This window comes from Podarcis raffonei, chromosome 13, assembly GCF_027172205.1.
Source record: "Podarcis raffonei isolate rPodRaf1 chromosome 13, rPodRaf1.pri, whole genome shotgun sequence".
In the NCBI taxonomy this organism is placed as follows: Eukaryota; Metazoa; Chordata; class Lepidosauria; order Squamata; family Lacertidae; genus Podarcis; species Podarcis raffonei.
Window position 1 is genome coordinate 22,772,725 of NC_070614.1, and position 27,953 is coordinate 22,800,677.

At 46.8% G+C, this 27,953-nt stretch overlaps 2 protein-coding genes across 3 annotated transcripts in view; one reads left to right on the forward strand and one right to left on the reverse strand.

Annotated features, from left to right (window-relative positions):
* Positions 1-635: 635 nt before the first annotated feature.
* Positions 636-16,555, reverse strand: SP2 (Sp2 transcription factor). 2 transcript variants are annotated; one of them, XM_053363230.1, is made up of 7 exons: positions 16,433-16,555; positions 9,610-9,686; positions 6,511-7,485; positions 5,124-5,439; positions 3,898-4,072; positions 3,437-3,630; positions 636-2,205 (listed from the first exon to the last, which is right to left on the reverse strand). In XM_053363230.1, the coding sequence occupies exons 2-7, from the start codon at positions 9,670-9,672 to the stop codon at positions 2,105-2,107; spliced, it is 1,824 nt and encodes a 607-aa protein (XP_053219205.1). In that variant the 5' UTR covers positions 9,673-9,686; positions 16,433-16,555; the 3' UTR covers positions 636-2,104. The 2 variants fall into 2 exon arrangements, with proteins under 2 accessions (XP_053219205.1, XP_053219206.1); XM_053363231.1 differs by lacking the exon at positions 16,433-16,555 and adding an exon at positions 15,478-16,153.
* Positions 16,556-16,682: 127 nt separating this feature from the next.
* SP6 (Sp6 transcription factor) overlaps positions 16,683-27,953 on the forward strand; it is a 91,509-nt gene continuing 80,238 nt past the window's right edge. Inside the window, exons 1-2 of the mRNA XM_053363237.1 lie at positions 16,683-17,371; positions 18,767-18,845. The gene's annotated coding sequence lies outside the window, so the exon portion shown is untranslated. The remainder of the gene's footprint in view (positions 17,372-18,766; positions 18,846-27,953) is intronic.

Sequence of the window (27,953 nt, forward strand, 5' to 3'; positions counted from 1 at the left end):
CTTGCCTGCCCTGCAGTCTAAGGCTTGTTTTATAGGCAGGGGATAGCCTGAAATGGGAGTCCCATGATGACTTACCCTGCCGCTACTGTGTGCAAAGTCCAACAACAACATGCTCAACATTTTGAATACATCAGCACTGTGTGTTCCTGTGGAACGTATACACCAGCCACAGGCCATATCAATACATGAAATTAATAAAGCGTACCTGTGAATGTTGTTAATGCTGTACACAAAGGGATGGTAGGAAAGAGAGAAAACTTAAATTCAAAATGTACATCCTGGCCAACTAAGCTTTGCTTTTGCATTGTAAACTAAACTGACAACAAATTCTGGAGCTGCCCTTGCGATCACTTGCATATAGTCTCAAAGCACCGCTCTAGAATCTCTTTATACCTCAACAAGCCACCTAAATGTGCTTGCTCTTTCATTCTTTAAAATGCAGCAAAGCAAAACGATCCTTTGTTCCCAAACTGTGGCTGGATTTGCTTCCAACAATTGGATTTATCAAGAAACGTGATTTTTCTCCCCCCCCCCGACTCCTCCCCTTCTGGCGTCACACATAGCATTGATTAAAAACAACAGCAATGAATTGCCACTTAAAGAAAAACATACTTCAAGCCGTTACAACTAAAAAATAAAGTGGATTTTTTTTTAATTTAAAAGCTCAAAAATAACAAGCCGTATGCTTCTGAAACATGTAGGAAACACATAACGCAATATATAGTCTATGATACAATATACACTATAATACACAAAAGGGGCTGTATCGGACTTCTGTTTTAGAAAAAAAAGCGGGAGGTAACACTAGTTTTCTGGAAAGAAATATGATGGAACATAAGGTGAGTGGGAGGGAGAGAGGAGAGAGAACAACCTTCAGTTCTGGAAAAACAATGCTTGCATTTCGGCACACAAATAATTAGCTCACTTCAATAGGGCTCGGCAGTCTGCAACCTCCCACTGGGTTGCAGCCCATCACTCCAATGCATTAAAAACAATCTGTTTCCACACATGGAGCTGCATCTTTCGTTCAGTGCTGAACTGCATGCTATACACCACAGGGTTTGCCAAGTGCCTCGCATGTGTTAAGAGCAGATTTCTGCTGCCCTCGTGGCTGTCTGCATCAGGGCACATGGCTCTGATCCATCCGTTCTGCTACAAACAAACAAGGGATCCCGTTCACACATAAGACTTTCTCCACTCTCCTGAGCAAAGTGCTGCTGCTTGCACACCATAGAAAGCTCCGTGTGTACACACAAGAGCACCCCACTCCCCTAGTTCACAGGCCTGGGTGCAGAGCTCTTGCCTTAGCACAGGGGCTTGGGACTGTGCCTGCATCTTTCCTTGGAGTGAGACTTTCTTTTAAAAAAGGAGGAATCATTAAATTAAAAAACAACAACAACTCACAATACATAATTTGGAGGAAAATATAAGGCAACCTTCTCCGTAGAAAAAACAGGGGGCTTCCTAAGGAGGTTTTGTTTTTTTAATATAGATATAGATATATATTTATAGATATTTATAATTTTAAATATAAAGTAGGAATGTGCTGGGGGTGCAGAGAGAGTCCCATTTTGGGCGGCTTCCCTGCCCACCATTCAAAAGCTTCACAAGCACATAGAGGTGGGCGGGAAGAGGGAATCAAGATTACAAGTGGGGTATAGTTTCGCTGGTGCTACTATCAAACACACAAAGAGGCCCTTTGGTGCGGCGGAGCAGGGCATTTGCTTGGTGGGCTCCTCAGGCCACTGGGTGGATGCACTTTGCCTTGCTAACTCCTCCCCCACCCCCACCCTTTCCCTGCCCGCTACTGGGCTTTGTGCTGATTTTTAGCCAATTCGCTTGGAAGCGACGTTGTTTCTCCTTCATCCCAGACTGAAACCACAGCGTCTGATGCACCTTCCAAGAGGTTCTGACAGAGTGTGCAAGGAGGCGGAGGTCATCCGATGGAAAGAACAGCGGCTGTTACTGCCTTCTTTGTGCAGATGTTGTCCCAGTCAGGAGGGTTGCTTGGGCATGTCGCTGTCCTTTCGCAGAGACCATCCTTCGTGGCAAAGGGTCGTCGGCACCCACACTGCTCCCTTTCCTTTTCCGATTGCACCCAGCCCTACAAGTTCTTGGTGACCAGGTGAGTTTTATAGTGCTTTGTCAGGTGGTCGCTTCTAATGAAGCGCTTTTGGCACTGGGCACACTCAAAACGCTTGTCGCCTGCCGAAAGGAAGGAAACGAGAGCGACGTCGGCATGCGCAATACAAGTTCACACAAACATGTAAATTAACTGGTGGGATTTGCTGACACAAGATGTGGTGATAGGCACTTGTCTTGGATGGACGGATTTTTTAAAGGGTTTCAGAAAAATGAAGGAAGCCTTAGCTTTTATAAGTAAATGAAAACCACATATACAGACATTCATAACAAGAATGGCTTATCACCTTCCGCATGTCCTGCATGCTACAGGGAGCATACAGGAGTCTCAGCCTGCTGTTTGGGGTGCCTTCTTTAAGCAAAGCGTATAACAGATATTTACATTAGGGTTCTGGGGAGCCTGTGGTTCTCCTTGCGGGACTCCATCTCCCCTCAGCTCCAACCAGCATGGCTAACAGGGATCTCCACCACACTTGTAGCAGCCGCCATACGGCCACTGTAGCTGAGCAATAGTTATGGTACCAGCAGCTATGCTTGAACAGCAACATGTTTAAGGCTTGGGTGAGCGCAGAGGCAGTTGCTTTAGAGAAGAATTGGCATAGGGTAGTTATAACTATGACCTGTGAGCCCGGGAGTCTCTCATTGGGAGGACTCAAGCAAGAATCTAGCTTAGTCCTTTCCAAGGTAGTAAACGCTCATCTCTGAGCTACACCACTCCAGCCTGCGGGTGGGGACACATATAACTCAACACTTTTCCATATAAAGTTCCAGCACGCAGAAAACAAGTGGGTTTGGGGAAAGCTAGACTAGAATACTTCTCCATTAGACCTGATTTTCTATACGGAGGAATTAATTTCTGTATGAGGAAGCATTTAACCATGTGAGCAACCCCACACCTTGCAATAGTATAGCCCAAAGACAGGCTCACCGTCAAAGCAGGAGCTAGGCCACCGTCTCTCAAGCCTTAGCTCTCCATCTGTGAAACGACAGCAGCCTCATAGGCTTGCCTTACATCAGGCATGGCCAAACTTGGCCCTCCAGCTGTTTTGGGACTACAACTCCCACCATCCCTAGCTAACAGGACCAGTGGTCAGGGGTGATGGGAGTTGTAGTCCCAAAACATCTGGAGGGCTAAGTTTGGCCATGCTTGCCTTACATGGTTGTCATACAGATGACTCAGAGAAGATGCCAGAGTAATTAGGATTTATAAAATGCTTTTCCTATCCATTAGTGTTATACGACTCAAAGAGCAGGGGTGCAGGTGGGAGAGAGAAGCAGAGAGGAGACGACCCACCTGTATGCGTCCGGGCATGCCGCTGTAGCTCGTCACTTCGCGTGAATCGCTTCCCGCAAAAGACCCAGTTGCAGACGAAAGGGCGCTCCCCTGTGTGCAGGCGCACATGGGCCCGGAGCAGGGAGGTCTTGCGGAAGGTCTTGCCACATTCAGGCACGTGGCAGATGTGCCTCTTCTTCCCCTGATCCCCCAGCCTGGAGGGAAATAAAAGGGGTGAGAAACCTGGGAACACTTGACTTCAAAGCAGAGTGCCCTGGTGAAACCTCACAGATCAGATTACTAGCTCTCCAAGGATGACTTAAGTAGCAGCAACACTGCTAACTGGTACCAAGTAGTAACCCAGCTGCTCCTCTGGAAATAATCTCTACTCTGTTGCTGCCACCCAAATCCTAACGCAGAAACGGAAGTATTTGTTGCCAGAGCAGTAATTTGTTGAGAGGCCTAGGGGCTTCTTCCCTTACCTCTTTTCCCCATCCTTGCAATTGGGGCAAGTGCAAGCCATCCGCCGTCTCTTCTCCCCGGGCTGCAGGTCCCCCAGGAGTGCTTGCTCCATCTGCAGCTGAATCTGGGTGGGGCTCAGTCCGCTGATGGTCAGGTTGTTGCCAGAGACGTTTTGCACCGTCAGCTGTTGCTGGCCTGAAGGAAAAGGGATGGATGAAGCTTAGATATGCCCAGATTCAGTGGGGGAGGTACAGTTACTCCACTAAAGCTCCATAGAAAGTTAGGCCAAGATATCACAGACCCCTCACTGAAACTTTTCTCCCTTGCCTTTCTACATGTCAGTACTGCACTGGGCTTGAAGAACTATCCAGGGTTCTGAATACCAGGATTTCGTTTCTGCCTGGGACCAGGCACCAAGGTTCTCCCCGGCCTTATCAGCTCTATCGCCCCTGGTTTTAGTTCTCGCTGGAGTTCTCCTTCACAGCCCTACCTGCTCCCCACATCCCACTGCTTCCTCTGACATCTTGCCGTATTATGAACATCAAGCCTCTCATAACCTTTTCGGTCTCAGAGAAGCAGAAGTAATAAGTGTTGCCTGACTCCTTATTTCCCCAGTCAGCAAGTGTACAAAAGCAGAAAGGGTGCTGTAGTGCTGTTATAGCTGTATGTGCAAGGACACACCACGCATGCAGTTGAGATAGCATAAGGATGCCTTACAAAAGCCAGAAGATCCTCCGGCACTCTTGAGCATAACAGCACTGCCACTATATTTTGGGGCTGCTTTGGCCATCAGAAGTAGCCATTCTCCTGCATCCATTTGGCAACTTGTCCTCATTCCGGGTAAAGTAGGTCAATACAATCCCAAGCTTGCACCTCCTACCCAGGAAGATAATTATGAAAAGCAGCTTGAAACAGGGACCTCAAGCAGTAAAGGTTTCATTGCCTACCATATCAACTTTTATATGTGCCGTAAACTATGTGTAACAAGATTTGCAGGGAACAAGAGAGACATCCTTTAGGCAGCCCAATCATAAAGCAAGTATACTCAGAAATTAATTCCACTTAAATTCAGTTTTGTTCTATGGCTGTCCTAGTCTCCCTTGTCTCTATGCCGTTTCTCTCCATGTTTCCCTGGTGTTGTCCCAAACCTTTAAAAAAAACACACACAACACATATCCCTCCAGGAAAGCTATATCCATCTGGAAATGCTGCTCATCGCAGGATCATTACATATCACATACACTACCTCCTGTGTTGGTGATGGTGACAGGAACGCCTTGAACTTGCACCCCATTGATGCTGATGGTCTGCATTGCCTGAGCAGCAGCAGCAAGCTGAGCAGCATTGAGACTGATGATGCCTCCGGCAGGGGCGATCTTTGGCAGGGCGCGCTCTTTGCGAGCCCCTGTCTTTTTGGTACTTCCTCCTGTCTGGGAGGTGCGGGGTGCAGGACTGCTGCAGGAAGTGGCAGAGGAGGCAGTGGAAGAAGGTGCCACAGTTACACTTGGGGCTTCCTGCAGAAGCACTGTCTGCAGCTCACCGGAAGGCGTCTTGAAATAGACCTAAACAAATGACACAAAAAGGAAAAAGCGTTCAGTCTGCAGCTTCCCATTTTGGTGGTCTCCCATTACCCTTTTATAGCTTTATTTTAGATTATATAACACTTTCTTAATACAGACACATTTTCTATCCTTGCATTAATGTAGATACCTTGATCATAATGAACATGGGCTCCCCACCTCCCTATATTATACCTTATCCCTATCACTGTGATAATTCCTTATGCCAAGCGTACTCTCTTGTGCACTTGTCACCATTCCACTTTTGGCAATTTAAATAAAAATGTAGTTATTTCACTTTATTGCAATATAGACATTAATATCGCCAGATAACTTAATTTTTTAAAAATCCTGAACAAGTCTGGCTCCAAAGCTACCACTACTACTACTAAAAGGTTTAACATGCTAAATGGCACGACAGAAATGCAACCCTCACTAATTTTCTTGGTCTCCTGGTTGCAGTAAAAAAATGTTTGGGATGCTTTGTAAAAATATATATATTAATTATTTGTAAGCCACACTGGGTGCAGGAAGAAGAAATTCTATAAATAAGTAAAATAAAACAAATCAAAACAAATTAAATGTGATTTAAGAGGTTTGGTGACAGTAGACATTTTATTTTCATGTTGTCAGGAACTCTAGAGATGGGGCAGTTTAGAAGTGAAAAAAATAACCAACAGATCTAGATCCAAATAAAGCTACTGAGGTGAGGTGGGGGAACTAGAGCTTAGTACCCGTGTCTGGGGATGTTGGGGGGTGGGGGACAGCAATTACCTCCAAGCACTGCAGGCCCCACTATAGAACTATAATTTTCACAATGACTGAAAATTACTGGATCAGACGGCTTGTTAAATAATTTGCACATAGCATTTTTTATATTTTGGTTGAGAAAATGGACTCCCTAAATTTTATATGCATGTGTGTGCACATGCATACAGGCACACTCAAATGAGCAAATAATCCATTGGGTATGTACTTTACTATGCTTAGAAGACTGGAATTCCTCCCACCCCAGCCCCAATTCCGCCCCATAATTCCAGGCATTCTTGATCAGCAACTGAAACTCCCAAATACCTGAGTGGGAATTGGCTCAGTTGTCTGGATCTGGAAGTTCTGTGGGGATTTCTGAGGAACGGTTGGAAGAGTGGCCGAGGCTGCCTGGACCACGCGCAGAGCCTGCTGTGGAATCTGAACCACCTGCTGTTCCTGTTTGGGTTGGACCACTTGCACCTGTTGGACCATCGCTGGCTGCCCAGATCCCGGGCTCTGCACAATCAACAGGTTGTTCCCTGCTTGGATGATGTTGTCGGCCGTCGTTTCTATCAAGACCGTCTCCACTTGCTCTGTCACAGCCATCGCAGCTGCCTGGGGTGAGGACACCACCTTCTTCCGGGCCTTTTTGCTTGGTTTGGAGGGGCTGTCTGGGACGATCTGAGTTTGAGCACTGGTGTCCCCGGCACTCACCAGGTTGCTCACTGGCAGGGTAAGAGTGACGTTGCCACCAGTGCCAGTTAACTTGACCACGTTGCTTGCGTTATGGACAGCTGTTGGTGGGGTCTTATGAGCGGGCGCAGGTTTGATTGGCACAGGCTTATGAGTTGAGGAGGAGGAAGAGGATGCTGACGAGGAAGAGGAAGAAGGGGTGATGGTACTGGGAATAATCTGTATCTGGTTGCCCAAGTTCTGCTGTACTTGAATGGTCTGCCCTGATGTCGTCTGGATCTGCGGAACCGCCTGGTACTGGATGTTGGCAGGTGAGCGGGCCCCTTTGTTGATCACAGTTGGGTTCTGGATAGTGAACACCAATTGCCCGCCGGGATAGGATGTCCCGAGCTGAGACCCCTGGATTTGGAAGAGGTTCCCTTTGGATGACAAAATCCCAATGCTGTTCTTGCTGGAGCTCAGCGGGAGGGGAGCAGGCTTGATGGGCACCAGTTTCCGAGGAGCAGGCTGAGGAGGGGCAGGAGAGGCAACTGCTGCTTCTACAGCTGGAGGACCGATTTTGCTACATGTGGCTGCAAGCAGGGCTAGTGGAGATGGCTGAGAATCCTACAGGAACAGAAGAGTTGTGTTACAGGTAGGCTGGCAACAAACAGGTTGTTTCAGATCCAGCATAGCGTAGCTGGAAAGGAAGGAAGCCCAATGTATGGGCAGTATCTTAATTCCCACAACTAAGATATGGGGCTTTGTTCTAAGGGTGCACAGTATCACATTCTCAAATAAGAAGATCTCACCACTGAATTTGACTTCAACAATCTAGTGTAGTTTCTAAGAATAACAATATATTGCACTCCTGAGTGCCTAAGGTGCTCCACCTACATGGTCTCAAAATCCAACAGTCCTATAAAGTTAAGTCAGTGTCATCTCCACATTGTAGACAGACTTCCCCTGTTTCTTAATTGCAGATAAATTGACTACAGGCATTTTCATGTCCTCTGCTTTCCATTAAAGCTCCATGAGGCCCAAATGGAAGCTAAGATATAGCCATGCCTTGCTCCTCATTATAACGTTTCCAAAAAAAGAACAAAGTTTTCATTTCCTGCTGTATATGAATAACACCAGAAGCTTTTGTGGGGTTTTTGAGGAGCAATGGCCTCAATACTGCTCTCACACACGTTTGAAGAACAAGAGCATATAAATGCTGATTTCTCTCTGTCGCCAAGAGAGCACATGAAAACAGGTCAGGTCAGGTCAGGGGATATTCTGGAGTTTTCAGAGACCTCTGCTTCCTATAGTGCAAACAGAGATGCACTTTGATGATGGCGAGGAAACAAAAGAGATTCCTGAAACATTCACACAAAGGAAGAGGGCTGGAATCAGAACATTAACTGTGCTTCAAAGAGAGTATCTATGCTCCTGTTCATTCTGCACCTAAAATGCTTCTCTCAGGCCAACTTTACACAAACGTCAAGCAAGAAAGAAGTCACCCGAAACTGAAATTACATGGCAGATGCCCCCCTATGGCCTTACTTGCCCCCTCAATGTTTTATTCAAGTTGATACCCCTGCTTGCCTCTTGGGTTAGAAAGTGGCATGAGGTTTCCTCCATGCCACTGCTAACAGTGGAGAAAAGCCACATGGCAATGATGGATTTGTATGATCGGTAGCACCCCACAAAGAGTTAATCACGGCAGCTGCCAGAAGCTTGCCGTCTCTCTCAGCCAGGCAATCTGGGTGAGGTGGTCAGGTGAATGCCTGTGCCATTGCCACAGCTGCTAGAAAGACTCCTTAAACTTAGATTTGTAAAAAAACAAAAAACATTAAAAAAAAAGTTCCAAGTTTAAAAGGCCTTTCTAACTTCTACAGGAAATCACAGCAGCGCACGCTTTTTTCAGGCCACCTCCTTTGTGTGTTTTGAGTGGGTGGCTCTGGGCTCCCAGTGCTCTGGGAGTTCAGGAAACCAATGAAATAATTATCTCTTTCACATAGGATTCTGAATCCCTGTGGTGTACATGCCCTCTCGTTTCTTTGATCAGGGCCAGGAGACGTATAGAATGCAAATACCTTTCTCTGCCTCATTTTTTTGCTAAAGCAGATGCTATCATCTGGGAAAGAAAGGGGTGTCAGGAGCAAAGGCTTTGAGGAAAGCGCCTCCGTTAGTTAATAGCTCATCAACCAAATGCTCAGGAATGGTGCTTACTTGACCCAAGGAATATTTATATAGGGCATCCGACCCAACCTGAAGGGTGGGTATGCATTAAACATGTATTGGGACCAATTACACATTTAGAAAGGAAAACATGGAATAGCCAAATTGGGACTGTACCACTTCAGAATGGCAGGAGGTGGGGGAATTCCTGCTTCTACAAAGAGGAGAGCATTCTGACATAGCCTTTTCTCTGACATGTTTTCTACACAGAAACCACTTTCACATGGGAGAGCATTAAAACATAGCATTTGCCACCTGAATTCTGAAGCAGTAATATCCCACATGCTTTTTTGAACATGCAAGATCAAGGAAACCTGGGAGGACTTGACTGTCAGCTAGGCTTTCTTTGCAGAGTGAATCATCTGCCTTTGAGCTTCAGTTCTACAAAAGCTGATCAGTCAATGCTTTCCTTACTTACAGCCCAGGACCCTACCACACAAGCATTGCTATCCTGTAACTGGAACCAGCATTCATTGTCTCCTCATGCAGTGACACCACTAAGCCACAAACATTTTACAGACCTACCTGAGCTGTAGAAGCAGCAGGTTGCAAGTATTCGCTGGGACTGACAGCAGCAGTGGCAGCCATGCTGTCCTCTGTATCTGCAAGAAGGAAAGATGTCTAACTGTTTACTGAGGCCTGCATCCACAATGGCAATATCCACAAAAATCAGAGAGCCTTAGGATTATTTTCATTTTTTAAAGCATATTTAAATCTCTTGATCACAGGTCTAAGGTATGGTCTGAAGGCACACAAATGCGCTACCTTGCAGAAGCTAAGCAGGGTCTGCCTCTGGTCTGTGTCTGGGTGGGAGACCTCCTGGGAACCAAACCATATGCAGCGTTGGGTTCCATGATGGAATAAAATGTGCGAAAGAAGTCCCAAGAAAAAAATGTTATCCATAGCCTAAATCTGGAGAACCGTGTTCTTGATTTATTTAACAAATTTGTATCCTGCCCATCCAGCCCATTCTACTCTCAAGGCATATCCATCATCCCAGGGCTGCCTGCTACTGAGAACCAGGAAAATGAGGCTTGGCAGTACAAATGAAGTTCGCCACTCTTATCCTCATCTAATGGAACATACTAATCACCACAAGCGACTAGAGGCAGTCTGAACTAGGTGCTTCATATTTCTTATCTCATGTACACTCACAACAATCTTGTCATGGAGGTTAGGCTGAGAAACACCAATTTGCCCAAGACCTGTGGAAAGCTAATAGTTTTCTCACATTCAAATGCATGCGGGGAGAAAAAATGGGCAGCAATTCACTTCCCAGATAACTAAGCAAGTCTCTCCCGGTTAAAAAAAAAAGCATTCAGCCATATTGGCCAATGCTTGCTCAGTGGAGAGTACTAACTAAGGTCCCTTTACATGTACCCTAACTTGTGTCTTTGCAGCTGTCTCTAGGACTGGATCCCACATCAAAGAGTCCACGTAAAGCATAGGTGGGCAATTGGTGGTCCTCCATATATTGTTGGGATTCCAAGTCCTGCCTGCCTCAAGCAGCATGATTTGATAGTGAAGGATGATGGGAGTTGTAGTCCAGCAACATCTGTAGGGGCTTAGGTTCCCTACCCTTGGTGTAATGACTTCCTCTAAATCATGGGTAGGCAAACTAAGGCCCAGGGGACGGATCCGGCCCAATCGCCTTCTCAATCCGGCCCGCGGACAGTCGAGGAATCAGCGTGTTTTTACACGAGCAGAATGTGTCCTTTTATTTAAAATGTATCTCTGGGTTATTTGTGGGGCATAGGAATTCGTTCATTTTTATGTTTTTCCAAAATATAGTCCGCCCCCCCCAAGGTCTGAGGGACAGTGGACCGGCCCCCTGCTGAAAAAGTTTGCTGACCCCTGAAGTCTTGATATGGTTTCCAATTGGCATAGGAGCCAACTCCTAGGTCCATGGGTGCTTTGGCCCCCACAAAGTTGATGGACATTTCCATTCAAATGGGGTGTGTGCACTGTGTCATGTGATCAATTATGTGGGATGGGGCTTACCTGGGCCCCCCACAATATTTTATTCAAGTTGGCACCTCTGCCAACTGGCATGGTAGCCATGGATAAAGTAGCATCCACCCTAGTCTCAAACACACATAAACAAGAGCAGAGCAAGCTGACATGGACTAGACTCCCAGTGCATGGTTAAAATAACCACATCCCCTTCTTTTTTCTGCAGGAGGTGGTTGCTCTCTTGCCTGCTTTAAACTTCTGCTGTTTAGTTTGTACCATGTGGGGCTATGAGTAGCTAGCAGCTGCTTAGGAAAGTATATTGCGAGTCTTGCTGGTGGGGAGGTTGGATTTTGTTTGCATCATACTGAGTGAAAGTGAACAGATTTTTATATAGGAAAGCATGACGGTGGTGATGAAAGTGTAATCTTAACCATGCCTATTCAGAAATCCTACTGAATTCAATGGGGCTTACTTCCAGGCAAGTGAGGTTAGGATTTCAACCTGAATTCTGATTTAAATGATACATGGCCAGGATTAACATGTCTGCTACTTACCTATGAGCAAAAGCTACCAAGCCCAAGTCAGAGCCTAAGAAATCACTGAAGTTAGTGGAGAACAAACACAAAAAAGTGTTTGATGGACTGAAATAGGGCACACATTATATTTCAATGCAAGATCATGGCATCAGTCCTCTTTTACTCTTTGTTCTGACTAGGCTATGGAAATAGCACGGGTCAGCAGATGTAAAAAGCTCCTCTTTGAGTGCCACAAAGACCTGGATGCAGTGGTGTAGCGTGGGTTGTCAGCACCCGGGGCAAGGCAAGTAATTCGCGCCCCCTAACCCGTGGATTTGCGCCCCCTAACCCGTGGATTTGCCCTAAACCCCAGATGTTGCGCCCGGTGCGGCCGGCCCTCCCTGCACCCCCCACGCTACGCCACTGTCTGGATGCCCCCCTCCCACTTTCAGACAGAAAAAGCAATAAAAAATTTGAACTAGCCAAGTCACCACTGAATCCACTTCCTAAGTGCAGAAGGGGTCCATGCTTATGGGAGATACCCCCAAATATTCAATAGCTAATTTTGAGCTCCTCCAGAAGAAAGACTGGCATCCCCCGGAAAGTCTAGTGTGTATACTGCATATAGCACTTATATTGGGGGTGGGTGGGAAATGACAGTTCTTTGAGATGGTTTCCCTCATTCCATTAGAACACGGGTGTCAAACACAAGGCCCGCGGGCCAAATCCGGCCCGCCAGACCTCGTCATGTGGCCCGTGGCATCAAGGGCGAGGTAGCGAGATTCTCGTCCTTTTTACTGGTCCCGACCCAGATTTTAGGGTCCGCACTCCGGCGGAGGCTCTCTGCCTTTCTAAAAAGTGACCCACGCCAACAGCCTTCCCTGCCTGCTTGCAAACAGGGCTCCAACCGACACGCCCCATCGGCGCTGCCTACTGGCGGGTCCCGCAACTTTCGCCTGCCTCGCGGGCCGGGCAAAGAGGCTTTCTGCTCGCTCGGTCCAGTCCGGGGCTCGCTGCAGAGGAGGCAGTCCCGCGAAGCCGAGCTCGGAGCCGGCTGCCTCTGCCCCTCGCAGCCTCCCAGGCGCGGCAGCTCGAGGGGGCGGGCCGCGCGTGTGGCAACTTTTGGAGCCCAAGAGAGCCGCGGAGGCAGGGAGCGAGAGCCACGCTTCGAACGCCGCTCGCTCACTCGCTCGGGCCGCAAGAAGAGGCCACTGTGGCGCTGCAGCTGGCGAGGAGATGGCCAGGGGTGCGGGCGGCGGGGCCAGGGGCTGGCTGGGGGTCTGGTGGGTAAGTAGCAGGGCTGGCAGGCGGGGAAGGGAACGGCGGAGGCGAGTGGAGAGCGGGGACCTGGCGCAGGTCCTGCCACAGGCGGCACACCCCAGCTGGGCTGGGAGAGGCGAAGCTGCTGCCGGTTCAGCTGCGCAGAGTGGGGTGGAGGGAGCCGGGCGGGCGGGCGGTGTGCCACACCGCAAAGCAGGGGCGCCTCCCACCCCGAAGAGGACCGCGCCGGCATCTGGGCGGCTGGAGCAAAGTGGGAGCCTGCCAGCAACTTGGCTGCGGGAGCCTGGCTATGAAACACCGCTCCCCTCCCCACGCCAACACATCGGCTTTCTCCGGGCCGGAGGACTTGGCGGATAGCCCCCTCCCCGGGAGCAACTGCAGCAGCTCGGGGCCCCAGCAGGACATCCTGGCCACCTGCGCCCCAGTGCCTCTGGGGCTCCCTTGCAAGGAAGAAACTGCAGCTCCGTATCCTCCGACTCCTGAGTGTGGCGGCAGGGCAGGGGGAGGCAACATTTGCTTCTGCTCTGCTCTGTTGGGACAGGCTCCTGTCTCCTCCCCATTGGAGCTCCAGTCTGCCTGGAAGCCCATCTCGTCATCTTTTTAAAAAATCATTATTATTTCTTCTTCTATTCTTATTTAAAATCGTACTGGAATAGGTATATTAAATAGTGTATAGGTTCAAGACAACACACACCAGTGCCTAAGGAAAAATAACTTTGATAAAGTCCTACAGATACAACCGGCCCTTTGAGGGTGACCAAACTGCTGATGCGGCCCCCCGATGAATTTGAGTTTGACACCCCTGCATTAGAATAACTAACAAGTGTGTGAAATCAGTATTTGTACATAGTAACTAGTGCTCAGACTCTTTTTTAAAAAACACCCAGTTACCAGAGACCCACAAAACCACTTATTTCAATTGGTAGGATCCTCAAGATTCTCCTTGCACCATCCCACATCACACAGCAAGGAGTACAATTTTAGAAAATGTTGTGCCAGCAGACACAAGAGTGGGAAAGGGACTCTAAAAAGGCACAAGGAAAGGATTGAGGATCTGGGAATCCTTAGTCTAAAGTGGTTGGGGAGGGGGATCCTAACTGTGGTGGCACAGAAGCAAGTCCCAGTGAATTCAATAGGGACAAATTCCAAATGGGTAGTTCTGTATCAAATACAAGTCCTATAGCATCATAGAGACTAACCAATTTATTACAGTGTACTTTTTATGTGTCTCAACTGACTAAATAAAAAATGAACAGTGAGGATAGATACTATATATGGGACCGGGGGGGAAAGGGAGAAGGCATACCTTCAGCATACCTAGGGGCCTCTATAATTTAGCATGTCTGAGTGTATCATGGGATTGTATCCAACTAAATTCTACTTCGAGTAAACCCATTGAAAATAATAATTAGTCATGTCCATTCATTTTAGTGGCTCTAGTCTGACTAGCCGCGGGTGGCACTGTGGGTTAAACCACAGAGCCTAGGACTTGCCAATCAGAAGGTCGGCGGTTCGAATCCCCACGACGGGGTGAGCTCCCGTTGCTCGGTCCCTGCTCCTGCCAACCTAGCAGTTCGAAAGCACGTCAAAGTGCAAGTAGATAAATAGGCACCGCTCCGGCGGGAAGGTAAACAGCGTTTCGTGTGCTACTCTGGTTCGCCACATGACCTGGAAGTTGTACACCGGCTCCCTTGGCCAATAGAGCGAGATGAGCGCAGCAACCCCAGAGTCGGCCACGACTGGACCGAATGGTCAGGGGTCCCTTCACCTCAGTCTGACTAGCACTGGATACAATCCATGGATTCTACTTTATAATGTATTACTTTATCTATATAATGTACATCTTGCATTTATGGCGATGACTGGTGACCAACAGTAAGAAACACCACATCTAGTAATAAATAAATAAATCATATAGCAGCAATTGCTCATTCAAATAAACAGCAAAATCTAACGGTTCTAAATTAAAAATGCTTAAATCAGCAGTTCTTAAAAGTCTGGGGAAACAAACACCTTTGCCTGGTGCCTAATCAAGTCTCCAGGGCAGGAGGAGCCCTCCTTTGGGAGAATGCTCCAAAAGTCAGGAAACACCATGGAAAAGGCTCTCTCCAGTCATCACCCACCACACTTTAGATAGAGAGGAGCACCAGAATAAAGGTCTCCAGTGACAATCATAATGGACTTGTGGGTTGCTATGGGAGAAGATGGTCCAGCAGATACCTGGGTCCTAAGTAATGTATGGCATTAGAAGTTAGTGTAGACTTTAAAATGGTTGCTTATGTTAGAATTCGTTTCATTGTTTTGAAAAAGACACATTATAATTCTCACAACAAATTAAAAATACCATCTTTTATTCAAAAACATCAATGGACTTTTTAATCTATGCTGGTTTATGCCTGTTGCTTCCCCACTATTATTTAAGTATGTGCCCACCCTCTTATAACCACTGACTGTCCCACGTTTATGTCATTCCCACCTCTCTCCATACCTTCCTGGATCCATGACCACATGTTCTCTCTTGCTCCTGGGCCACCCACACTTTCTCCTGTACACTATACCCCTGTATGCTATAACCACATGCCCATACGTGCACCCAGTAGTCAGCCACCAACACATCAACCCTCAAGCACGCTCTCATACCTACCTTTTACTTGTGCTACTTGACTTAACAGCCATCAACCTCCTTCTTTCGAATGCACAACCTAGGCCCTTCCAAACATATGGAACCCATCCTTCTCCATGCCACCAAATTATCTTTGCACCTTTCCACTGGTTGCTGCACTTCCTTCATCACATTCAAATTCTGTTTTCTACTACATGACTATCCAATGCCTCCCAACTCAATTCACCCACCTATTTTTCCCTTGGTATGAGGACCCCCCATCACTTACACCCAATAACCACGTGTCTCTCTGTACACTTTGTCCCCCCAGTTCAATGGCTGCCTTTGAACCACTTATCCCTGCCCTGCTCCTCTTTCCCTTGCTAGCTACCTTTGCATCCAGTGCTTATCTTCTTCTGCCCCCTGCTCAGTCCCTGCCCATCTCCTGCACACCTTCTAAATACCCTTGGCTGTGGCCCCCTTTTCTGTCCATTGTTAAGGCTAGTAAACCTACCACCACTACCACTCATGTACCTTCAAGAGCAGCCTAACATACAGAAGCTTATCAAGAGACAGGCACCTTTTTTGCTAACATGAAAGCAGAGGACCTACAGACAGCTTCACCTGCTTGATATCAGGTTGCTATTAAAAGTCCGAGCCCAGGGGAAAGCAAACAAACCCCCTCTGCTCCCACTCCCCACATGCCCTCTGACCCCAGGAACCAGTCGACGACCCCAAGCCCCATCTCTCTCTCCCACTCCTTGCATTCCCCCCTCTCTCTTATGGGTCCCCCGAGGAGGCGGGCTCTCGTCTTAGCCCCGCCCCCTTCCGGTCCCAGTTGCTTCAGTCCCGCTCGCGCGCTCGGCCCCCTCCCTCGAAGGCCCCCCTCCCACTGCACAGACCCCTCCTCTTCCTCCGCACGCCCCCGCGTTCCCATCCCTTGGTTTCTCCTCCCACTTCTTCACGACCCCGGGCCCGCCCCGCTGGGCTCACTCACCGGATAGAAAAAAGAGGCGGCAGCGGCTGGGACCCCCCTCACGGCGCCATCTTCCTCCTCCTCAGCAACCCGGGCACCGCCCTATGAGGCCCGCCCACTCCGCTGTCGAGCGACCAATCCCTGCGCGGTCCCTACGCCGTTTGACCAATCAGAGCGCGGGTGGTCCGCCTGCGTAGCTGCCTCCGTCCCGATCGGCACGGCGTCTGGCCAATCGCCGCCCTTCCCCTGCTGCGTCGGGCTCAGCCAATGGGAAAGAGCGGCTTTGACAAGGACGGACGTCATTTCAGAGCCCAATCGCAGGCGTGAAATCACGAATTGACTAGCCCAATCGCCAATTGGGGCTGAGGGCAGTGTTGCGCCTATCCTTGATTGATTGACAGGCAAAGGACCCGCGAGGAAGAAGAGAGAAGAGAAACACATCCACACAGAGGCCTTAATCAAGGAGGGGTGGGCTTTATTTTTTGGGAAGTCTGATTGGTCAAGGGATGGAAGATTGGCTTCACAGGAGGCCAATAGGAAAACTGGGGTGATTCTTCCGCTACATCTTTTTACGAGCGTTTGGGTACTATATCTGAACTGGCTCCTCACCAGAGGCGGCTGCATTTGGGGCACCTGCAGAAGCTGCGGCGGCCCTAGAAGAGAGGCGGCGACTGAAGACCAAGACCCAGTTTTTTCTGTTACTTAAAGCAGTTGCAAACAAAACGGTTTCCAAGCTCATCTTTGCCATCTTGGAAGCTGGAGACATTTTGATTTATGTTTTGATTCATGAAAATGGGAGGCCGGGGCACTCCTCGGCCTTTGGTAGCGCACAGCGTCCGCCACAACAGCAGCGGCTTGTCTTCCAAATCATGTAAATGGCATCAGCATTTATGGATTAGGCAGGCAGGCAGGCAGGCAGGCAGAGAGCCCGACAGCAGGTGGAGAAAGAACCAAAGGCAGGTAGAAATAGCTGAAGTCCAGTTTTGTCCCCATCCCTCCTGCCTGCTAAGTTGAGGGTCGAATTCAAAAATTTCCACTGGAAAAACCGTTATGTCCCTGTGGTGATGGCAGTACAGTGGTACCTCGGCTTACATACGCTTCAGGTTACATACGCTTCAGGTTACAGACTCCGCTAACCCAGAAATAGTACCTCTGGTTAAGAACTTTACCTCAGGATGAGAACAGAAATCGTGTTCCGGTGGCGCGGTGGCAACAGGACCCCCATTAACTAAAGTGGTGCTTCAGGTTAAGAACAGTTTCAGGTTAAGAACAGACCTCTGGAACGAATTAAGTACTTAACCCGAGGTACCACTGTATTGAGTCAGTGGCTCATGTGCTTCTGGCTTGCACTCTTTATAAAAAAAGTTTTGAGCAGTGAAGTTATCACCCCTCTACTATTGTCCATGTGGGTCGCTCAATCATTCCTGCAACTATCTCCTTTGTTTTAGAAGATCAAGGTGATCAGGTGACAGCCAAAACAGCAAGGTTTTTAGCGGGGGCAATTAGAATAAGATCTCTTATTTGGTTATTGATGTAAACCCCCCAAATGTATTTTCTATAGTTAAGTTTTTACCTCTTATCTTCAGCACATTTTATTTTATTGGTATGGCTAGTGGCTGATGCAAATACAGATTCTTTTGATTCTGCTAAGTTTTCCAAGGACAACACGGAGTTGAGGAGGAAGAACCTGACAGGCAGGGTCTCCCCCCCACACCAGCCCTGGACTGGATGTAAGGCAGGCAGGTAGAGGCAGCCTGAAGTTGGTGGGGCAGTGCCCCCACTTGCCCTAATACAGTGGTGGCCAAACTCGGCCCTCCAAATGTTTTGGGACTACAACTCCCACCATCCCTAGCTAACAGAACCAATGGTCAGGGATGATGGGAATTGTAGTCCCAAAAAACGTCTGGAGGTCTGAGTTTGGCCACCACTGCCGTAATGGATCACCCTGTACTGCCTGCACGAGGGCATTTCAATCTACTAGGCCACTCTACTCAGTATTTTTAGGTGGTGACATTCATTCATTCATTCATTCAGTTTATATCTCGACCTTCCTCCGAAGCCCACTTTAAACTCTTATTTGTTCCTTTGAAGCTCCACCCTTACCCACTCCCCACCTGAAAGCTACTGAGAGATCAAGGAAAACCAAAGGATCATCATGTTTCCCTCCCCTTATGGTTTTGATCTATGGGCTACTTTTAAAATGAGGCTTCATTTTAAATTGCATTTTAACCTGTATTTTAAATTGGTCCCCCCCATTATGTTTTTACTGTAATTTTACTGGTGTTAGCCACCCTGAGCCCGGCTCTGGCCGGGGAGGGCGGGGTATAAATAATTTTTATTATTATTATTATACAGGACCAGCAAGGCTGTTTCGTTTCCAAAGCCAGGCCTGAAGCCCACTTGAAATAGATCTACAGAATGGTTTTATCCAACAGTGAGTATGCCTCACCTGATATCCCCACATCAAAAACACAACCTGGGCACAGCAAAGGCAAGCATTTATTTCGTACCAATTTGCCTTGCCACTTCAGGCATTCAGAAACTTCTAGGCTTCAATATGCTTTACAACTCTAGGGGGCACCAAATGCTTTTGATTACAATGCAGGCCAGCCCAGCATCTGCTCAGATGTCCTGCAACATATTCTAGATTTAGCATTTGGTAGCGATTGCAACCAGGACCTATCGTAGCATGGTTCAGGCTTCCAGCTTCTCCATTCCCCCCGTCCTCCAGCTTTCTGCTCCCTCCTCAGTAGCCATTTAGCACTGTGGCCAGTCTTTGCTGGTCTGTTGTGGGTTGGGTCCCTGGCTCCAAATATACTACCTTTTCCTCCAAGGAGCTCAAGATGGTGTACATGGTTCTCCCCTCTCCATTTTATCCTCACAATAACCCTGTGAGGTAGGTTAGGCTGAGAGGCAGTGACTGGGAGCACCCAGTGAGCTTCATGGCTGAGTGAGGATTCAAACGCTGGTCTTCCAGGTTGTAGCCTTAACACTCTAACCATTGCTCCATGCTGGCACTCAGTCTGCTGACATTTCCCTCTTATGTGTGGGTGGTGCTGTTTTGGCAACATAAGCCACGACAATAAACACCTGGCATCAGAAACGGAGGGAATGCTTATCAACACTGGACAGCTCAAAAAGCAAAATCTGGAAAGTCAAAGAAGGCTATAGTGCTGAGTCTTCAATTTTCTCCCCCCCCAGACTACAATTCCCATCATCCCTGACCTCTGGTCTTGCTAGCTAGGGATGATGGGATTTGTAGTCCAAAAACAGCTGGAGACCCAAGTTTGGGAAACACTGCTAGAGTAAACCAGAGGGAGTTCAACCTGTGGAAAATACTCTACAAATGACTTAGCATTTGTAGACAACAGCCAGCCCTGTGCCTCGTGGGTGTTCATGCCTCATTTAAAGCACATGACTTCACTCAAAGAAGCCTGAGAACTATTCTTTACCCCTCACAGAGCTATGATTCCCAGCAGCCTTCAGTTCCCAGGCTTCTTTGCAGGAAGCCATGTGTTTTAAATGCATGGTATGTACACAGCTAGTTCTCAAGAGGGTTTGAAAATCGAGGCTCTTGCAATGCATCGTGAACAGCAGCAGTTATGGTCTCTGAGTGTTAAGCCTATGCATTCAGTTTGGTCTTTAAAGGAGACTCTTGAAGCAATACGATAGTCATCTTCAAATATGTGATGGACTGCCTGTCGCAAAGAAGACTGGGCAAATTGGTTTTCTGTTGGTACGTTTCATTCTTAAACCCCTCTTTAGTCTGTTGTATGAGTAGAAGGGCCTTAAATGGCTTTTTAAATACAGTGGTACCTTGGTTCTCAAACTTAATCTGTTCTGGGATTCTGTAAGACTCCCGAAACCATTCGAAAACCAAGGCACGGCTTCCGATTGGCTGCAGGAGTTTCCTGTACTCAAGCGGAAGCAGCATCGGATGTTTGTTTTCTGAAAAACGTTCACAATCCGGAACACTTACTTCCAGGTTTGCGGCATTCAGGTGCCAGTTTGTTTGACAACTAAGCCGTTTGGGAACCAAGGTACCACTGTAATGATTAAAAGTTATCAGCAGTTATAGGTGTACCTCTGACTATCTGGAGACAGACTGCAAAAGCACACCATCATCTCTATGCCCAGCTTCCAGAGCCCCCTGGCTGGCGACTGTTGGAAACAGAGGGCTAGATTAGATGGGCCTTGATATCACTCCCTCTAATACCAGACTCAGATGATGAGTGCCAATAGCACAAGTACCAAATGGAATGAATGGGAAATTAGAGGGAGATATAAGCAAGCCACAAAATGTTGAGTGTCCGTTGAAAAATAATGGATTTGTTTTTTTGGGGGGGGGGTGAGTCCGGAATCTAGACATGTGTGGCAGGTGAGGTGAGGATTCACTGCAGCATTTTGTTGCAGGTCGCAGTTGTGATTCAGAAAAGCAATTGTGCGTTCTCACACAGGCAGATTATACATTTGAAGGGAGACTGTAAATTCATTTGAACATCAAAACCCAAATGTAATCTTTGAACCATTGGGATTTTGAGAGTCTATGTGCAAATATTGGTGAGAATTTTCCTCCTCTCGTTTGCTTCCCCTTTACGTTAGGGGTGTGTATGTGAAACCAGGGCATCATCAAACCCGGAAAGGGCACTGACAAGCGTGGCTTCACTGAGAATCTTTGTCCCTTTTATAGTCTCTGAGATGCTTCAGTTGCTCTTTCATGTAGACCACAGAGCGTTGCTGAGAGTTTACTAAGAATCTTTGATCTGCCTTTAAACAAAAAGAGGAGTCTATGGTTGGGTGCCTTTTCTTTTTTTACAGACCTACCGCTCTCCCTCTCCTCCCCGCTTCACAATCTGTATTAGAGAACACTAAGCGAGTTCTGGCTTGCTCTGAAGCTATGAGGTTGAGAGATAGGTTGCATTGCGGAGATGACAAAGACCCTGTTGTGGGGCCAGCCAGGTACAAGGGTTTAAAGTACAGGTGGAAAGGTTTGTCAGTTTCCATTTCCTTCAGTCCCTCATTTCTCCAATCTTAAATTCAGTTCACCACATTTATTTACATGTTGCCTTTATATATACCATCATTTCATGGTGGCTTAAATTTTTAATTTTTTTTAAAAAGTCATCATTAAAATCCATCCTAATATTTCTCCTTATATGCAGTTTTGCAGCCTAATGAACACATTTCTGCAAGCAATTTCCTTTAATTAATGCACTTCTGTACCCTTTTTTAAAACCTGCATTGCATGCAAAATTCTAAGTGTGCATTTCAAAGGATAGCTAGATTTCAGTTCATATCTTGTTGCGTGCTGTGCAATTTAGGACTGAATTTCTTCCCATCCCTGAAGTTGTTTACATATTTTGTGTCAGGGTAGACACGTATTCTTTGGAAAGCTCAAGAGTTTTCAAAAGAATACTCTCCATGCACTTACCTGAAATTGCTAGATTTGGAAAATATACTAATAAGGCTGCATGTACATTTCATCTTTAAAGCATATTCAAAGCACATTCTTTCCCTCAAAGTATTCTGAGCACTGTCATTTACACTTCACGGAGTTACAGTTTCCAGCAACCCTTGACAAACCACAGTGCCCAGAATTTGCTGGTGGGGAGTGTATGTATGTATGATTCGAATGTACTTTACAGGTACTCAGCCTACTGCAAAGAGACAAGGCAAAATAAAGCGGAGGCTTCAGGCCTAGTTCCACAGTATGGGGTTGGCAGAATGCATCGACTCCCGCATTTCTCTCCCTGGAAATATTTGGTGAAAGAAAGAGGAGATGTGGTAGCATCATCGCCTCCCCTGTTTCACCAGCCCAGCTTCACTTTATTAGCAGCAGTTTGCAGGAGGCGGGGGAATCACGATGTTCTGTTGCCACATGTTCCTTCTACCCAAACATTTTCAGACAGGCGTCTTTACCTTTTGTGTGCAAACAATGTGACCTGCCACTGAATTTCAGCTCTTCCATGAGGGTCTATGGCAATTTACACCCTTGCAATAGATAATGGGAGCTGAGGTTGAGTGCCCTCCCAGTTTCTGTATCTGTCCCTTGCAGTGTTGTTTTTCTCAGCTGGAGCTCAGTTCCGGCACCTCTCACATGGACGCCATTGCAGGCTGACACTCCCCATACCCGTTTCTTGCCTACTTGCGTACTTCTGAGAAGCCTAAAACGAACATTTCAAGTCAAAATGGAAGCTGGCCAGCGTTTGTGTGTCTACACTTTTTTAAGATCTATGACTGAAATATACTCGGAGTCGAGAGTGGATTTCATGCTCTTTATTCAGCTCATAGTGGTGAGGAGGAATGGAAGTTCTCCCACAATATCTGCTTTATATACATTATTTACACAATGGGCTGCATGTGATTGGCTAATTCCGGGATTCTCCTGTAGGCCAATCAGGTTGTGGATTCACTTCCACCTGGAGCTGGATTGGGTGGCTCCTGCAGACCAATCATACTGCTGTATTGTTCTAGGACCAATCAGACTGCTGCATTTTGGATCCTATTCAACTCAGTACATAACAATGAATCTACTTTGCTCCTAGCCACGATTGGTTAAGCTAAGCTAAGCTAAGCTAATTCATATTTCCTTTTCTTCCATCCATCTCCCGTGTAGTGGTGGCAGGATTTAAGCTTTCCTACCAGGCCTCTACCATTGCACACATGCACATTCGCACAAGGGCCCTTCCAGGCTGCCCATCCCATCTGCCTGAATGTCAGAGAACAAGTGGGGGGGCACATTGATTTGACCTGCACCAGAACCAGGGGTGACCCCCAAACCAGCTAGGCAGACAGCTTGCCGTAGTGTTTAGTACCTCCACAGGCAGTGAACATGGCTGCTGTGAAACCAGCATTTGTTCAGGGCTGCCCCAAGTCATAGAATCATAGAATTGTAAAGTTGGAAGGGACTCCAAGGGCAATCTAGTCTAACCCCCCTGTAAAGCAGGAATCTCAGCTAAAGCATCCATGATAGATGGCCATCCAACCTCTGCTTAAAAAACTCTTAAGGAAGGAGAGCCCACAAACTCCCCAAGGGAGTCCGTCCCACTGTTAAACAGCGATTACTTTCAGAAAGCTTTTCCTGGTGTTTAGTTGGAATTTCCTTTCTTGTCACTTGAAGCCATTAATTCGAGTCCTACCCTCCAGAGCAGGAGAAAACAAGCTTGTTCCCTCTTCCATGTGACAGCCCTTGAGATATTTGAAGAGGGTGGCTTACTCTAACAACGTCATGGTGAGTTCCAGCACCTATTTTTCCTGGAGGAAAAAGCACAGCTGGAATGAATTCTTGAACTCTGACAATGACTCTAGCTTGCTTGGGTAGAAGAGGGGTGTGTGAGTACGTGTAGAAACTAGCCTACTGTACAAAGGCAAAATTTACACTCATTGCTGCCCCACCCACCACTGGCATAAGGGAATGTGGCCCTTGCATTGACAAAAATTCCCCCCTCTGCTCAGCAGAGTTCTGCAAAGTCCCCGTGAAATTACTGGGTGCAAGAGCATCAAGACCACTTCACACTACATGGGGATGTTCTTCATAGAAATAAGGTCGCATCCATCCTATACCTTTAATCACTCTTCTCCCACTTTCATTATCATGGCTCCCCCCACAAAATCCTGGGAGCCAGGGCCGGACCAAGACATTTTGGTGCCTGAGGTAAATCACAAAATTCCACCCCCTGCCAGGGAAGAAGGGTGAGTGAGGTTCTGCATCAGGAACAAGGGGATAATAAAAATTAACATCTGGAGGGGGGAGGATAGGAGGAAACCAGAGGCGGCCCCCTCACCTTGCCTCATGGAGCTGTAGTTTGATAAGGGCGCTGGGCCTTGTAGCTCTGTGAGGTGTCTCCCTTCACAACTCTCAGCGCCCTTCACAAACCACATTGGCCCCCAGAGTTCCTTGGGAGCAGCAATGACTGCTAAAGAGATGTAAAAGTGCTTTAAATTGTATACTGTGGATGCCACCCCAGTAGAGGAACATCGCTTCGAAAAGAGCGTTGTCTGTTTTGCAAGGTGTACAGGAGTCAGAAAAACGTGTCACAGTGGAAATTTTAACATTCATGCCACACTGGTGAACTTGCAGTTTTTTAAAAAAAAAACCACAGGTGCTTGAATAGGGAAACAGTTCAAATGTGGCGCAGTATTGTGGGCGGAACAGAGGCAGATTAAGGTTTCTCCCCCTCCCCAAGCTGGGGAAATACCTGGATTCAAAGGCTCCTGAGCCACAGCACCTGGAGGAGGGTTAAGCAAAAGGGGCCTTTGAAATAGTTACATCTCCCACCACCACCTGCCCACATCCTTCCTCTTCTGCATTTAAGAACAACATGGGAGGGCTATTATATATGGGCCTAGAAAACAGAGGGGAGTTCCACTGCTGACGGTTCGTTGTAGGGTGGGATTGGACGTGCGCCAAAAGTGAAATACCTCCTAAAGACTCTTTTGGCCCCCGAATACTTTCAGAGAAGTCCAGGAGGAATACATTCCTCATCCTCTGCTTGTTGCACAAGGGGCTATAAATTTGACCCCACCCACAGAGCTGCCAGCCCTTTGCCTCTCCCTTTCTCCTTCCCAAGGGGGAGGAAGTCGCATGGGCAATAAATCTTCTCCAATGCCCTGAAGCTCTTCTGGAAGGCAAGGCAGAGGTTCGTTGGAATTGCAGTGCAGAGAATATGCTACAGGCTAAAGCCAGTTTAACTGTCTCCCCTTCTTTCTGGGGAACTCGGGGGCTGTATATCCTTCAAGGGGGGCCCAACAGATATCCGACACAAGGTTCAGAACTTTCACAATATACAATTCCCAATAAGTTTGTGGTGTATATATTATATGACCTGAGATGAGCGGCATAGAAAGTGTGTAGACCTAAGTTCAGGGCTTGCACCTTAGATTTATTGTTTGTTTATTAAAATTTATATGCCATCCTTCATCAGAAGATTAAAAACACAATATAAAAAAGCACAAATAAATAGTTAAAACAGAAACAACAAAACAAATTAAAACAAGGCTTCCACCCAAAGAATCTTGGGAACTGTAGTTTGCTGGAAATTGTAACTGTGATGGGTAAACTAGAGTTCCCAGGGTTCTTTTGGGGTGGGGGGAGAAGCCATGCACTTTAAATGTACTCTAAATATATGATGCACACATTGCCTTCATCTGAGCCAGGAGGCTCACCAGAGCTTAGCTCCAGAACTTGTTTTATATACAGTACTGCACATGTTTTATATACATGTGAAACTGTCTTATATCTGCGGGCATTATTAGAGGCTTGCCCAGGGGACCCAAGCCTCAGATCTTTGGGAACGGGCCCTGGCTCTCCTGCCTCTTTCCCTCTCCTAAAAAAAATAATAATTAATTTTTTAATTAGTTCGCTTACAGGACAGATGGGTGAACTGCAAAACGCAGTGCTGGCGAAACCCCAGCTACCCATCATTTAATTAGCTGAGAGGCTAATACATATGAAACAGCATTTGCAAATTGTGTGCAAATTTGTCTCAAGACCTTAAGTAATTAGCAAATCCTGCTTATACCATCAGATCATTTGGTCAATCTACATTTAAAGCATATTCCCCACCCCCCCACAAGAACCCTGAGAAGTGTAGTTTGGTATGGGTGAATTGAATTTTAGCTCTGTGAGGAGCAAACTACTGTTCCCGACATACACATATTAGCTCAGTATTGTGTCCAGGATTTCAGATTGGAGTGTTGATGGTCATTTTCTAAACATAAAGAGTTATGCAAGTTTAATTTGTCCTGGGTTGCTGAACAGGGATTCATATTGAATATTGAATCTGGTCCTTCCCAGCATCCAGTGCTCACTTTTCTGGCAGAAGGGCTACAATCCTAATCCCATTTACCTTGGAGTAAACCTCACTGAATTCAATGGGACTTACTTCTGAGTAAACATGGTTAGGATTATGCTGTTTTAAGTAGATATATGATTATATTGTTAATTCCCTCTCCATCTCTCCCCCCAATCCTGATTTTAAAAACAATTAGGTAGGGCTTACTTAGATGTTACTGCTGTTATTTGGAAGGAAACTAATATTTATTTTTTAAAAAATAGTTCTGCACTAACCAACTGGTTTTGATAATGAATTATTATACAGAGTCTTAGATAGCTTTTCGTTTTCTTTTGCTATTTTGCTGTAAATTATCAGAATACAGGGAGCTACTTTTCTAGCTTGTGCACATTTATTTTTCTTTACATGAGTGGCACTGCAGTATATATTTGTATCTTGCCTCTCCCACCAGGACCTGAAAGCTGTGCAAATGGGTTTCCCTTCTCCCAACGACAGCCCAGTGAAGTATGCTCGGCTGAGAAATGATAGAGCAAATACTAAATCTATAAAACTGCACATATTTTGTTGTTGCTTGTTTTCATTTATCAGGGTTGTCAAACTGTTTTTTGTGTGGTGTGGTATTTTGCTGTAAGAATCAGGGCTTTAAAATTTTGCAGTTAAACAAAGAGAAGCTGATTTTCTGGCATTCTTTAAATGGGCGGCATTACAGATTTGCATTTTGTTTTTCCTCCAGAGAGATCAAGGCTGTGTATGTTACCCTCCCCCTTTTCATATTTGCAACAGCCCTGTAAGGTAGGCTTGGCTAAATTACCGTATTTTTCGCTCTATAAGATGCACCAGACCATAAGATGCACCTAGTTTTTGGAGGAGGAAAACAAGAAAAAAAAAATTCTGAATCTCAGAAGCCAGAACAGCAAAAGGGATCGCTGCACAGCAAAAGCAGCGATCCCTCTTGCTGTTCTGGCTTCTGGGATAGCTGCGCAGCCTGCATTCGCTCCATAAGACGCACACACATTTCCCCTTACTTTTTAGGAGGGAAAAAGTGAGTCTTATAGAGCAAAAAATACAGTAATATATGCAGAAGTTCTTGCCAATAGATTGCAGGGCAGCGGGTGTCAATCCACATACAGTGTACATAGCCCACAAAATCCTGTCACCATCCCTGCACAGACTGCATTTCTCTTACCACTGATCACAGCATCTAGGGTTAAAGGTGCCCCTCTCCTTTTGAAGGTGCAAGTTGCCCAAGCAAATAGCCAGAGGTGGCTATCATTTCAGATACACGTAATTCTGAAGGGGGCAGGGGGGAGGGAAATCAACACACAAAATACACCGTTCAGTACAGTGCTGTTGTTAAAAGCTGGGTATTCCTTCAAACAAACAGAACGAGAAAGTTTAAAGAAGAACTAGGATTGCGTACAAAGTCTTGGAGAGAACAGATTCCCTGGCCATTTGGGGGCTCTTAATTTTGCCTGCAAAAGAGAACAAAGAACAGCCAGCAGAGGCCGCTGTTAGCCCTTCTGGGTACTGGTGGTCTCTTAGATGGTCAGCAGTTGTACATATGGTTTAAGAGTAATTTTAGTGTGTCATGATCAAACCCTCTTGCCAGCTCATTCTTCCCGTGATTAAGCACAGATTAACTACTGGGCCGTCACAGGAAACTGAAATCTCACCCCTTTAGAGACAATAGGGCCAGCCTGGGATTCCCACCCCCACTTTTCTTTGCACTGAAAACTCTTGAGAGATTA